The sequence below is a fragment of the Megalops cyprinoides genome, chromosome 25 (genome assembly GCF_013368585.1).
Source record: "Megalops cyprinoides isolate fMegCyp1 chromosome 25, fMegCyp1.pri, whole genome shotgun sequence".
NCBI classification, from domain to species: Eukaryota; Metazoa; Chordata; class Actinopteri; order Elopiformes; family Megalopidae; genus Megalops; species Megalops cyprinoides.
The window spans coordinates 15,231,606-15,244,604 of NC_050607.1; the positions used below are offsets into that span (position 1 = coordinate 15,231,606).

Genomic DNA, 12,999 nt, shown 5'->3' on the forward strand with positions numbered 1-12,999 from the left:
CTTCATGGCAAAGCAGCAATTCAGCAATGCATTCCACCACAGGGGGAGTCGACAGATTGCTTTTGGCTCTGGATCACTCAAGCACTGTTCCTGCGACCTTCAGAGCCCTTTAGGAACAGGAGCCAATGGGAGGGAGGCTGTCTTTTTGCAAATCGGTGATGTACACTTTAGGTTAGCACGAATTTTACATACTGCGCCTTCCACATGTACAGAGACTACCCCAGCTTCTGTCGGAAATCATTGTATGCACACGCCACTCGCTCACACACACGCGGCACGGTCTGACCTTTGCAGGTTTTCCCATCAGGCTGCAGGGTAAAGCCCACGGGACAGCTGCAGCGCACCCCGGTGGCTGTGTCCTTACACGTCCTGTCACACCCGCCATTGTTCACCGCACAGGTTTCTGGGTAAACAAAAGGGTGGGGGAGGAGGGGCAGAAATTACAGTCATTTTTACTCACCTTACACATACAGGTAAAATATCATAAATAGGTGAAACACTCTTACACATTCTACATACAGACATAATTCTCAGATTCTCATTTCTACTGTGACTACCCTTCCATACAAACATGATGCATGTCATGAGAACTCTCAGATAAACCCGCTGGGCGTCGGGAAAAAGCAGTACAAACAAAAGCTCAGATTCGCGGGTAAACTCGCTGAAAAACACGTCGTTTACCAATCAGAGAATCTCAGCTTTGCTTTACTCAGACCAGTACAGCCTTATGAGCAGCAGTGACAGGGAGAAGCTCTCGGCAGGGCTGTCAGGTGACCCAAGTCTCTCGGAACAATTAAACGCAGACAAAAATAATCAGAGAACATAATATTAGTGGTTAATCTAAGAACGGGAGGGAAAACGTAACACATGAACTATTTCTCAAGCACACTGGAAGAAAAGAGTTCCTGGCATGAGGCTTTGGAATCCATGGACAGTCATAACTGTTCTTTTTTATGTGTGCAACACTGCGGGTCATCAAAAACACACATTACATGTGCCAAGGGAGATGTGCTGTGATTTACCTACAATGCCACTATAATGAAAGGTTTCAAAGGAAACTGGATGAAAATTAATGGGAAAAAAACGTCTGAAATTAAGTAATAAGAGTCAAGCTAAAAGATACATGTTTTTTTCTGTACTGGAGTGGAAATAATTCTGTTTATATAATGCTAAGGGTGGCCAACTGCTACGCACTGCATGTGCTCATAGTGTTTGAACACCAGCATATTTCTTAGCCGCATCAGAGGTATGACTACAACTACAGAGTGCAATCCTTCAGCATTACGTGTGCTTAGCAGAAGATATTGTCCAAAATGACTTGCATAGCTTACAATTTTCATACGTGATCCATTTATACAGTTACATATTTACTAAGGCAATCTAGGTTAAGTGCCTTGCCTGAGGCTACAACAGCAGTGCCCCATTGGGGAATCAAATTAGCAACCCTTACAAGCCCTACTCCTTACCATCACACCACACTGCTGCCATCAAAAGACATTGGGTTGTCACAATTCCCAATGAATGAGTTAAGCACTGAATACACAGAGCTGTCATTTTGATCCCGGAGTCACTGTACTTTGCAACTGTTTTAACGCCTCCCCCTGAGTCTCAGCCATGGGCTGTCTCCCACTGCACTCTTAACCCCCCTCTTTTTGCACGAAAACTGTCAAGAATACCAGTAAGAAGGTTTACAACTGTCACCCTATCCTGTCCTTAGTGGTCCAATTTCGAAATGGAAAATATGGTGGAATCATGGCAGGGTCCTTCCAGAATCATTCCAGAGCCATTGTCATGACAGCACACAGATCAGCGCATGCAGTCAACAGCGGGTAAAAGCTACATCAGAGGAAAAAATAACTACAGTGAAATAAAGGGAGGTATGTGTGTGCGTTTGTGTGTGTGTGTGTGTGTGTGTGTGTGTGTGTGTGTGTGTATGTGTGTGTGTGAGTGAGTGTGGGGGGGAGGGTAGCAGAGAACAAATAAGCCTAATGTGTTTAAACAAATATATTAAATTGGCCGTCTTCTCTCTTAAATTGCCCTTGTCTTAGAGGATGTTGATGTTCAGAAAGGGTCCACAGAGCACCTATCAGGGTAAGAGGCCTCCAGATGTCAGCAGCAATCCCATGCATCTGTCCGTCTCTGGCCCAGACTGGACTCTCTGTCCATTAAATGTCTCACTGTAAACTGTACTGTCTCAGACTCCGAGGTCTTAGCACTCTACTTCTCTCTACATTCCTTTCCATCAGAGATTCGGAGATTCTCTTTGACATTTTATTATCATGAGACCTCCACAGTCTAAATGATTTCCCTTTATGTTTGCCTGCACAGCTATGAGTGAATGAAGGATGCAAGTTCTGTGCTAAGAAGATTACCTGCAAAAATCCTGATTAACCCACGTTTGGGAGAGGTGTGAGAGCCGGACAAACACTGTCAGACAAATGGCCAAATCTGGGTCTGGAGTCAATTTGACCGAAATCATGTTTGAGATGAATGATTCAAAAACACAAAAAATATAGCCTTTTAGAAATGTTTAAGCCAACATGGTTAGATTTGCAAGGGTTCTTTTTCATTAACAATGCCAGTGATTGTGTGCTTAGTCTGTGCCATTCCCAAATGCCTGCCACCTACACGGTCGCTCCCACTGGGAGCTCCAGCAGGTGAAGCGTCTCAGAGCACACTTTTATGGTTTGTTTTCAGTCTTTTGGCCTTTATTTGGCTTTCTCCCTCTTTAATCACCCTCACTTTGGAGTGACTAACTGTACATTGAGTTCACCTTACCAACCAGCGCTTTCTATGCTCATGAAGGAGGCGGAAACGTGACGAATGCAACCTTCTAATACACTCGCATGCCAAACTATGACTATTTTTTCATACTACAAGTCCCAACTGTAGTGCAACTGGGCAGAAGGATGGATACCAAGACACCAACGGAGGATCCCAAATGACCAAATGACACCTGAGCTACTCAGAGATGCCCAGAAACTTGCAGCGTACTGAAAGTAGTGTGACAAGGGGATCCTGGTCATTGTGAATCACTCTACCCCCAATGCCGCTGGGGACACCTGGTTATTGTTAGTGAATGACACAGTTCAGACTCAGGTTGGGGCTGTACTACTCAGCCTTTACCAAATGAGCCACTCAGGAACCAAGCTTTCACTTTTAATTCCTCTTCTTCCTGCTCTGCTGACTTTGAGGAAGAGGTTGTTTTTTTTATTCTCTTGCAATTTTGCTCTGCTTAATGACATGCCAAAGGCTGTGACATTCATCCCATTAGCCATTAGACACCTGTAATCTGAAATAAATTGCCAGTTCCATTTCGAGCCATTTGTTTTGACTTTTAATGCGTTTTGCGTAATGACAGGGAAGATAACAGCCGAACTTGTGCTTGACATTCAAGATTCATGTCTGCGGATTTTGTGGCTCTGTCATATAAAGGACAAGGACAGACAATTAGGTATGGGGTGCATGGTGTTGAAAGACCAACAATTACAGTCTGCTGTTATGCTGCTTAAAAGAAATCTATCAAACATTTAGATCAGAGAATGCAAATCAGAGAATGAAAAGGAAAGCTTTTTAAAATTCCCTGCACGGTGTTTGTGATTGGTAAATGACAAGCCGATTCTTCCCCTTTGGCAGAATGTATCTTATAAGCCCTCAGAAGCTCCCGTGGGGTTATTTGGCAAAGAATCCTTCTAATGAATAGAAGAAAGCTGGGTGACTGGGTTGCTGTTTAGTGGTCAGACTGGAGGCTGAGACCTGAGATGCCACAATGTCACTTGAATTTCCACAGAGCAAGACTACAAGCTACAGGGCTATGATAAACACACTTCTCCCGTCAGTAAATTATTAGTAAAAAAACAGGTCATCAGACATATTGTGTGCAAGAACAGAAAATACTCTGTCTTCACGACAGCCAATCGGATTCCTGCTGTAGGGCATCGCGGACTCACCCAAGTCGACCAGCCTAGTAATTTTTGGGGCTTTATTGCTCAAAATGATTTATAATGAACATGAAAGAGCCTGTCATTAGGATGCTGGGAACAGAGTCCTGGAGCTTGCACTCTCACCAGCTGGTTCTGTACCCCCCCCACCCCCACCCCCAGGCAGGTCTGCATACAGGAACATGACATCCTCTAACTGACTGGACAAGTTCCACCCCCTGTACATACTTCTGTTCTTGATATCCCCTCTCTCACACAGACCGTGGGGTGAGCATTTTGGTTTCCCATATTTCCACTCCCACAAGCGCTATGTTGAATATTCTCTTGTATGTTTTTACTTTGTTTCTCAGCTTTCTTTACATGAATAATCTCACCTTCTACCTTCTTCTATTACCTATACGGTAGAGTTCTGATCGCCATACCTCTTCCCTCCTATATTCAGTACAGTGGGGCCCTGATACACTGATATCCTCTCTCACAGGCTGTCTAGTAAACTCATGCTTCTGCTCTGCATCTCCTTTCCTGCAGAATGTATATACAATCAGAGGAGCTCTGTGATCATCTGCTAAACTAAAGCCCCTGCTTCACCCAAGCAATGTGAACTTCAGCTCATTATTCCTCATCTTCCTGCTCCTTGCTTATACAACCCCAGCTGAACAGATACTATATGAGGGATTACATAGTTTACAAAAAATAATGACCAATGGCATTTAGAGGGGGGGGTCATTCAGAAATTTAAGGTAAAGCTGCAGCAGCCATTCTTGTTTTTCCAGACCAAGATCAAAGGCAGAAAATGACCAATCAGACAACTGCTGCTCCTAATGAGGTCATCACATGCTCAGGTGAAATAAAAAAAAACAACACTCTGAGCGCACCAGGACAAAACTTCAACCACCAGGAGCAGAATTGTGTGGATTTATGGTCAAAGTATGTTGCCTGTGCTCAATCACAGTCTGCACAACTGACACAGGTCTCTCAGGCAAGCACGCCACCAAAAACGACCAATAAACTCCACAATGTCAGGTGTGTCTAGATAACTCCTTATCATCAAACACATGCAGCTATGAAAACTGTGCTGGTCTAAGAGGCAGTCTCCCACTCAAGCAGAGGTTAACGTTATCATTTTCACGGACATGTCCGGAAAGAAGCATGGGGCAGGCAGCGGGGTTGCAGCAGCCTCCATGGAAACTGCATGCATCTTGGGGTGGCAGCACTTCCTAAGAGACCGCCTGGCTGGAGCACGTGTCCAGAGCACCCCGTTTTCGGTTGGTGTGACAGACATTTTGGAGGAGGCGGGGGCCCACTTTCAAACTGATGGATTAAGTCTGTTTTTAGGGAAACGTCCCACCTCTTTGTGGTGACAGATGTGGATTACTCATCCCACTTGTTCCTGAGGGCCAGGCTGTGCGAGCAACCTGAGGGTGCACAACTCACAAGGAGAGGCAAGTCTGAGTGCTGTAGGACTCTGATGGAGATAGACTGGTTTGAGTACTGTAGAAGTCTAATGGAGAGAGACCAGTCTGAGTGCTGTATATTTAGTGAAGCTTGCAGTCTGCCTGTATGATCCTCACAGACATCTCTTGTGATTTCTTAGTGAATTTAAGGTGCATATGGATCAGGGCTGAACGTTTTCACACCAATCACACAACATACTGCACACATTAAAAAAAAGGTGGCTAGAAGCAGAAAGAACACACGCAAGTCAACAAACAAACTCAAATTTTGAAGTAACCCTATCACAGAGGACTGCATATTCACTCTAAAGGGGAGTAAAAAATCTCCTAAATCTATATTCCAAGAAACTTATAAAGATGCATGGCCTCATTAAGGCATATGCCAAATTCCACTGGCTTTGCGTGGCTTCACCCAGCTCTATAGAGATTTTCTTTCACTGAATAACAAAAAATGCTTTGCTTGAGTTTCTGTTCCTAAACGAACTGTCAGAGAGAACTAGTCTAACTCACGATATCCAGAAAAAGACAGCTCAAATACATCTGCACTTAGATCTACTGTTTATTTGAACTTGTTTGGGGAGGTCAATATATCATGATTGATTTTCACAGCATCATCACATATGCCCAACATATGGAGGTTTATTTCGCTAAATTCCCTAAATTCCCAAATTGTTAAATGACTATTGCCTTGAAACACCTCTTTGTGCAGCCTCTCTTACTCTGTGTAATGGACCTTCTTCCGCTCTCCTTGGTTCAGATATGGAACCTTGGGACAGTAATCCCAGGAGTCAAATGAAGACCCCGCTAATAAATGCAATTAGTGAAAGAAAATGAGCAAATGGCACTTGACCTCTCATGGGTACACAATTAATGTTTCTCTAGAATTATCTACGGAGAATACAAAAACACAAAAAACAAACATGGAAATAAAATTTATGATTTTCTTCAGGGTCCACTTTTAGGCAAGTCTTAACGCTATAGTACAGTATGATACTGACTTCAGATCAGTTCTAGGGAACACTCCAGATGGAAACCAACTCAGTACAAGACTGCTACAGCTTAGTCACATCCCTGGGGTTGAAGAATTACTCATGTTTATATTATACAACATTAAACCTGAGTTTATAGTCACACACACACCTATTTTGCAGTGCCTCAATTTATACTTAGGTGCAAAGTTGTGGTTTCTGCTCAAAGTTTAGGATGGTTCTAGTGATTTCAAATGTGATACATTTATGCAATGCAGTGAATGCAAGAATAAACTGTTCAAGTCCTCCAAGTGGATAAAAACGCTTGAACTTCTAATTTCAAAGATATTTCCAATAATAAACAAACTGAATTCACCTTTAAAGAAATCTAAAAAACTAGTCATACATTACTTGCAAATCAATAATTGTTTCAGCTCATATATTAAAATACATTTAAAATGTCTCTGCAGTTAACGTACAGATTATTTAAATTATGTAAATTATATTCAATCCTTCTGGCAAAAACATAACAAAAGTGTAGGGACATTGTGAACATCATAGAGACTGCCAGGAGGAGCTGGGTAGGGGGGTAATTTGTCAGTAGCTGTGCTGGTGTTGAGGGGTTGTTTATTAAAGAGAGGTCTGTGTAGTAGAGGAAGACTTTGTCAAGAGTTGTTTTATAGTGGAGTTTGTCAGTGGAGTTCTTTGGCAGAGGAGTTTCTCAGGAGTTGACAGTTGTGAAACTGACACGGGACCAGAGTTCAGAACACAACGCGAATCAAGACAGTACAAATACAAGTCTAGAGGAGTGTAGTGCCACAGGTCATCCTGACCCCACCCAAAAAAAAAACCTTTGCGCTATCAAGACCTGTGGAGGTGAAACATGGTGCTAAAAGTCTAAATTGTTTTGGAACAGGCTAGCCAGAATCTTTACTTGGACAGTCATCATTAAGAACAGTCCTTACCACAGAACTGTTTACACAAAGTGAGATTATTACAGTAGTGGTCTATATGATAAAAGATATCCTGTATACATAACCATATGCTTAAACTATAAAACATTTTCAAAATATTCATATTTTGCTAGCTAGAAATGTTTATTTTTCTTTACAGTCAGTTATATAGCCCTTCTATTTATCGTTGTGATCAGGAAATAATTCTGAAGCTGCATCTACTTTTATTTTGAGCAGATTTAATTCATTAGAAAGTATATGTTTCATATATAAGCCAACTACCCAATTTTTGGACACCTACAAGGTTTGCAGCTTCAATTAATGTGTCTTGTAGATCAGTTTTCTCCAAATTTCAGCCACACAAATATTGTGTTTATTCTGTACTGTATTTATATTTATTATAAATAAGAACATAAATGCAAATGCATGGAACCTGATACTCCAATATTAATTTTACTCTTCCTTTAGACTTTAGAACGATTCAGAGGGATATAAAGGAAACACAATGGCTAGGTAGCAAGTTAATGATACATTTTCTTTGCATATTATCAATATACAAAGAAAGAACACTGATAACAGAAATAAAAAGCCCTTCAAAACCTGCATTGAACAAATGTGAGTTACCGTATGAAACCTCCTATTGTGTTGCAGCACTAGCACTTCCTGAAAGATTCTTTCACTTGCCGTTACATGACGCTACACTCTTATGGATCAGCGATTTCACACCCGGCTCCCAAAACGAGGGGATACGCCAAATGAAGTATCCGAGGGAACATCAAATAATAGATTGGGACGTAGCCAGTGCGTTTCAGACTTGGGTCTCCGTTGAGAGAACAGCGCAGCACAATATGTGTACTGTAGGCCATGGAGTCAGGTCATTACCAGGAATTTCTTTTAAAAAATAAAATATAAAGATAAAAAAAATGTCAGGGTGCCGAGAACCAAAAAGGAATGCTGCTCAAAGACTCCCAGATTACAAAAGATGCAGTTAGATGAAGTTCAGCATAGGGCAGTGGTTTAGTCATTAGTAGTGTTAGTAGCTCAGTCATTTCCTCCAGCGAGACAAGCCCTGATCACTTCAAGCGAATGTGTAAAAAAAGGTTTGAGTGCGTGGGACATCCCTCTCACCAGGGTTCAGCACCTCACCCAATGAAAGCCAGAAAACACAGAGCTGCAGTTCTTAAAGAAGCTCGTTCCTTAACGCGCGTGAAAACACAGCTCCTGCTGTAGGGCTTCATGTTGGAGGATGGGCCTTACGTGCTCCTTCTCAACACGGCGCTAATTTTTGTGTTTGTTGGCTTCACTGTAAGGACCTGTTTTTCATGCTTTCATCAGCCACAGTGCCCCTTGGTGAGTGAGGGTGTGTATCACCTTCCACCCTGCAGTGATTCAGGAGAGTGTTATTGGCTCTGTCACCCATCTCACAGATATCTGGAGCCCGGTGCTCACACCGCAGTGGCTTCCCTGAGCTGACTGCTGTGTGTTCGCAGCGTGCAAGAACTTGGTCAATTCAGTATAGCAGGGATATGGTGCGAATTGTGCCCGGATCTATGAAACAGCACTGATACACCAAAACTCATTAAATGGCAAATTCTCGTTATCTCACAGAGATCTGCTGGCAGAAAACATACTCAGACGCTTTGTAACAGATGCACGGTGTTTGACTAACAATCCAATTCAAAAATGTGGTTTTAATCCCATTGCTGCCAATAGCAATGCCCTCTGTATGTGTGATCACAGGAAGCTACACTACGCCAGCTTCTCTCTGCCCACGGCTGTGATGTCATGTGATATTCTGTGTACTCCCATGTAAGGCCGGAGGGACTGGGTTCACAGGGGGAGAAGGCCTCTTCAAAGACAGGCCGCGTGTGCCAGCCAGACGCACCTTCATCCTGGATGAACTCAGTGACTGCGCTCGCTGTCGGCCGGGGGATTTAAATCAAGTGCAGTAATGAATGGAACATCAACAGGGGGCTTAATTCGTCATCGAAATGCTTTCCCCGTACATCGCTTTAGCGGCCTTTCTCCGGCGCGATATGTCCCGACTCGCCTCTTTGTATCACGCCTCTGAGGGACTCTAAAGCTGTCTTATTGTTACAGAACGCAGGCCGCTTGCGGGTTCTCCCACGCCAGCGAGCGCTCGCTACCGCTGAACTCGTCGGGGCCTTTGAGAGGTATGGCGCACATTAAGATAAAGAGTCAGGACGTGTGGGAGTGGGAGAGCGAGCCCGAACGCCGCTGCCAAAGTCTGGAAACCCCAGAATCTGCGGCCTACCACTATTGCCTCCTCAGACGAAAAGGCAACCATGCCAGCACTGAATTTATTAAGCAAACACGCGCCTGGGCAGTGGTGAAAATCAGCATCGCTGGCAACGTGAGACCTCGAATGACCTTCCTGGAAAACCGATGTTCGGCTCATCGGATCTCAAGGCTCCAGAGATCTGTTTGTGTGTCGAGGAGACTGAGACGTAAGACTGATGAGGTGTGAGGTCACAAGGGGTCAAGGGTCAGAGGGTTACGAGGGATAAAGTAAACCAAAGCTATACGCTGAGTCATCTATTATAAACAAACAGACTGTGGACTGTAGAGCAATGAGCTGCTTCCTCTTTAATGGAAACAACAGCACGACCAAAGATATTATTGGCAAGATTTGTGACTGCACTTGACTTCTGTCTTGCTGATGCATATAGTATCATATGAACAGAACAGAAGCTTCCATTGAAAAACATAAGTCAGGAGTCTTGTCAACAGTATCTTTGGCACAGGTAGTGGCTGACAACACTACAGCAGATTATCTAGCCAATCTCTACTTCGGAAAGGGAGAGAGTGTTTATAACAGGGCTGGAAGTCACAAAAACCTTTTTTTAACGTGCTCAAGAATATTACCAACAACGTGTGACCTTAGGGCAAATAATGTATTTCTTCTAATAAAATGGGAAAGGAAAACAGAGAGGGAGAGAGGAGGAGGAGGAAAGAAGCACAGTCGCCACAGCAACACACAGGAAGAGGAAGAAGAGAGTTACCCATGAGTAGCCGCCGTTTCACCCGCTTGTCCACATCAGCTACTGACGTGGCATTGAACTCAGAGCTCTCAATTGCAGCCTCATCTCTCTCTAAAACACAAGTGACAAGGGGACAAACATGGAGCAGTAGGTTAATGAGAAGCCCGATCCTCCGCCGCCCGCCCGAGACAGTCTCTCTTGGCGTTTGTGCAAACCAAAGCCAAGAAGCAGGAAGCCGCCGCGAAGCGCCAAAAAAGAAAATAAAAGGAAAATAAAAACCCTGTTAGAGTGTTAATCCCACCGGTAACATCCCAGGACAGACTTCCGTCATTCCAACAAAAAAAGGAAGGGGGAAGGGAAGACACCTTTTTTAAAGGTACTTTTTTTTGAAAATCAGGGAGGTTTTTTTTTGGGGGGGGGGGGGGTGGTTTGTGTTGCCGTTTGATGCTGTCGTTGCTGTTGTCGTTGTCACAGTTTCTGTCTTCCGTGTCAAACTCAAACGGCCACATTTCAAACAGCAGGTGCCTCTCATCAGAAGAGGAGGATGGACAGGGGTGTTCAAGACAAACTGCACGAGTGTGTGTGTGGGGGGCGCAGGCAGCAGGGGAATGACGATGGGAGAGAGAGAGAGAGAGAGAGGGACAGAGGAAGCGGGGGGAGAGGAGCAACAGGGTGACGGGGTGAGACAGGGGCAGAGCTACAGCTCTGTGCGCAGGGCCTACGAGTTACAGCGGAACGAGACACACACTAAAAAGCTGGAGGACTCAGGGGTGACACCACAGCCAAAAAACGAGAATAGAGAGGGGGGGGGGGGGGTCTCAAAGGGTGACGTACAGTGGGGCAGAGGAAAAACAGAGGTAAAGGGGGTGGGGTAGGGGTAAACTAATGAAATAGGAAGTGCATGCAAACAGGAAGGGGTTGTCTGGGGCAGCGCTGGTTGCCTGTTTGTCTATGGAACACATCGCAACTGGCTTCAACATTCAACGCTGGGGGGCGCGGCGCCAAAGCGGGCGGGGCCACAGTCGATATGACATGCAGATGTGCAACTCAGCAGCAGGGTTAGAATGGTGATGAGCAATGGCGGGCCAACCCGGAGCCTCGAGAACGGCGCGGGGGGAGGGGGCTCTGTCCGATCGCTCTGGCCTGAATATCCTCCTCACGCAAGAGAGCTGAGGAGGGCGGGCCTTAACCGCTGAATACGAGGGTATGTTCCATTGAGCCCCGGGGTTTAAGCACAGCGGCTGGACGGGGTCTTTGATGTACAAAGCCCAGTGGAGGAGGACACTGACCAATGGGACTGCGGAAGGTGAGACACTCGAAGCCTCTTCAAAGCCCAGATGCCCTCTCAGGCTGGTCGGCAGACAAAGTGTAGGAGGCCAGAACTTCCTGGAGAAGATTCCGGAATGAATGGAGGCTCTTTTTTTTAACTGATGGAAAGAAGGGCGCGAGAGCTAAGTTTAGAGAGGGGGTGAGGGTGCAGGGAAGTAGGAGGGGGGGGGGGTCGAGGCGTGAAGGGGAGAGTCTGAGACTCTTCAAAAGGAACTAAAGGAATCAGCCGTTAAACAGCCCACTCTAAAGGGGCCAGCAAGGGAAGGGTTTAGCGAGCAAAACAAAAAAACACACATTAAATGGGAAAATCATTTTAAGGGAAATTAATGATTACATTACTAATATTTATGTAATTGTAGTAACAGATGCACTTAAAACAGGCAGAAAAAGGGGGTTACTATTAATATACTTCAATTCTGGGGAATGAAAATAAAAAAAAAAAAAAAAAAAGGGGAGGGGGGTGGAGGGGGTAGAAAATCCAAGACAGACTCTCCCATGCAGCCAAGTAAGGGCAGTGAATTAGTGGAGGAGAAAGAGGTGAGAGGACAGACAGGCAGAGGACAGAAGATGACATGGAGGATGGGGTTATAGAGGCATGCTGCCAGAGCGGCGTGGCAGAGGCTGGGTCTTTATACGGGGATGTGCGGAGCTGAAGGCGGGGGGCGGAGGCTGGGGGGCGTGGGGGCAGGGTGCGGACAGAGAGTTTTGTTCGTCTCATTATGAAACAGCAGGGTGTCTGAACTTGTAAAACAACAGTTTTTTTTTTACATTTTTCAGCTTGTTATAAAAGTCAAAATAAGGGCCGAGTTTCTTTTGAGGGAGTGGGCGGGGCATCACTCTAAATTTGGTAGGGCTGGGAGCTCTAGGTTCGATCAGGCTGCAATTGAGTTGATCGCTCTAATCATGTACTTTCTGAAGGTCTTTGCTGTATTTTTTTTTCCCTTTTTTCATGTAGATTGCTCTCTTTTCATGTAGATTGTTGTCTTTTTCAATCTAACATCAATGCTCAGACAAGACAGGCAATCAGGAACCATCACCAGAAAGCAGGAGAGGCACAGGGAGTCTACAGACAGGGCTACAGAGAGGGAAAGCCACAGAGGACACATGACTCTCCCATCACACACACACACACACACAGGGCCTCTTGTCTGATGAAGAGGTAGAGGAGAGGGATTTTTTTTTTTTTTATAGACTTTCCTCTCCCCGCCTTCTATTAACGTTGCTCTTGTCTCCGTGAAGCTGGAAAGGAAAATATTATCAGGACAAAAAAAAAATGCGACAGTTCTTATAATTAATAGTGATAATAAAAGTGATTCCCTCTGAGGTGCTGGTGTGATGCTGATCTCGTGTTA

The 12,999-nt window shown here is 44.7% G+C and overlaps 1 protein-coding gene across 4 annotated transcripts in view; it reads right to left on the reverse strand.

Moving 5' to 3' along the window:
* scube1 (signal peptide, CUB domain, EGF-like 1) overlaps positions 1 to 12,999 on the reverse strand; it is an 87,424-nt gene that overhangs the window by 33,937 nt on the left and 40,488 nt on the right. For 3 of the 4 annotated variants that reach the window (XM_036520175.1, XM_036520173.1, XM_036520172.1), the window contains exons 7-8: positions 10,340 to 10,429; positions 287 to 403 (exon numbers count right to left, since the gene is read on the reverse strand). In XM_036520175.1, the coding sequence (XP_036376068.1) occupies positions 287 to 403; positions 10,340 to 10,429 (207 nt within the window). The remainder of the gene's footprint in view (positions 1 to 286; positions 404 to 10,339; positions 10,430 to 12,999) is intronic. The other variant, XM_036520174.1, reaches the window with a different exon arrangement.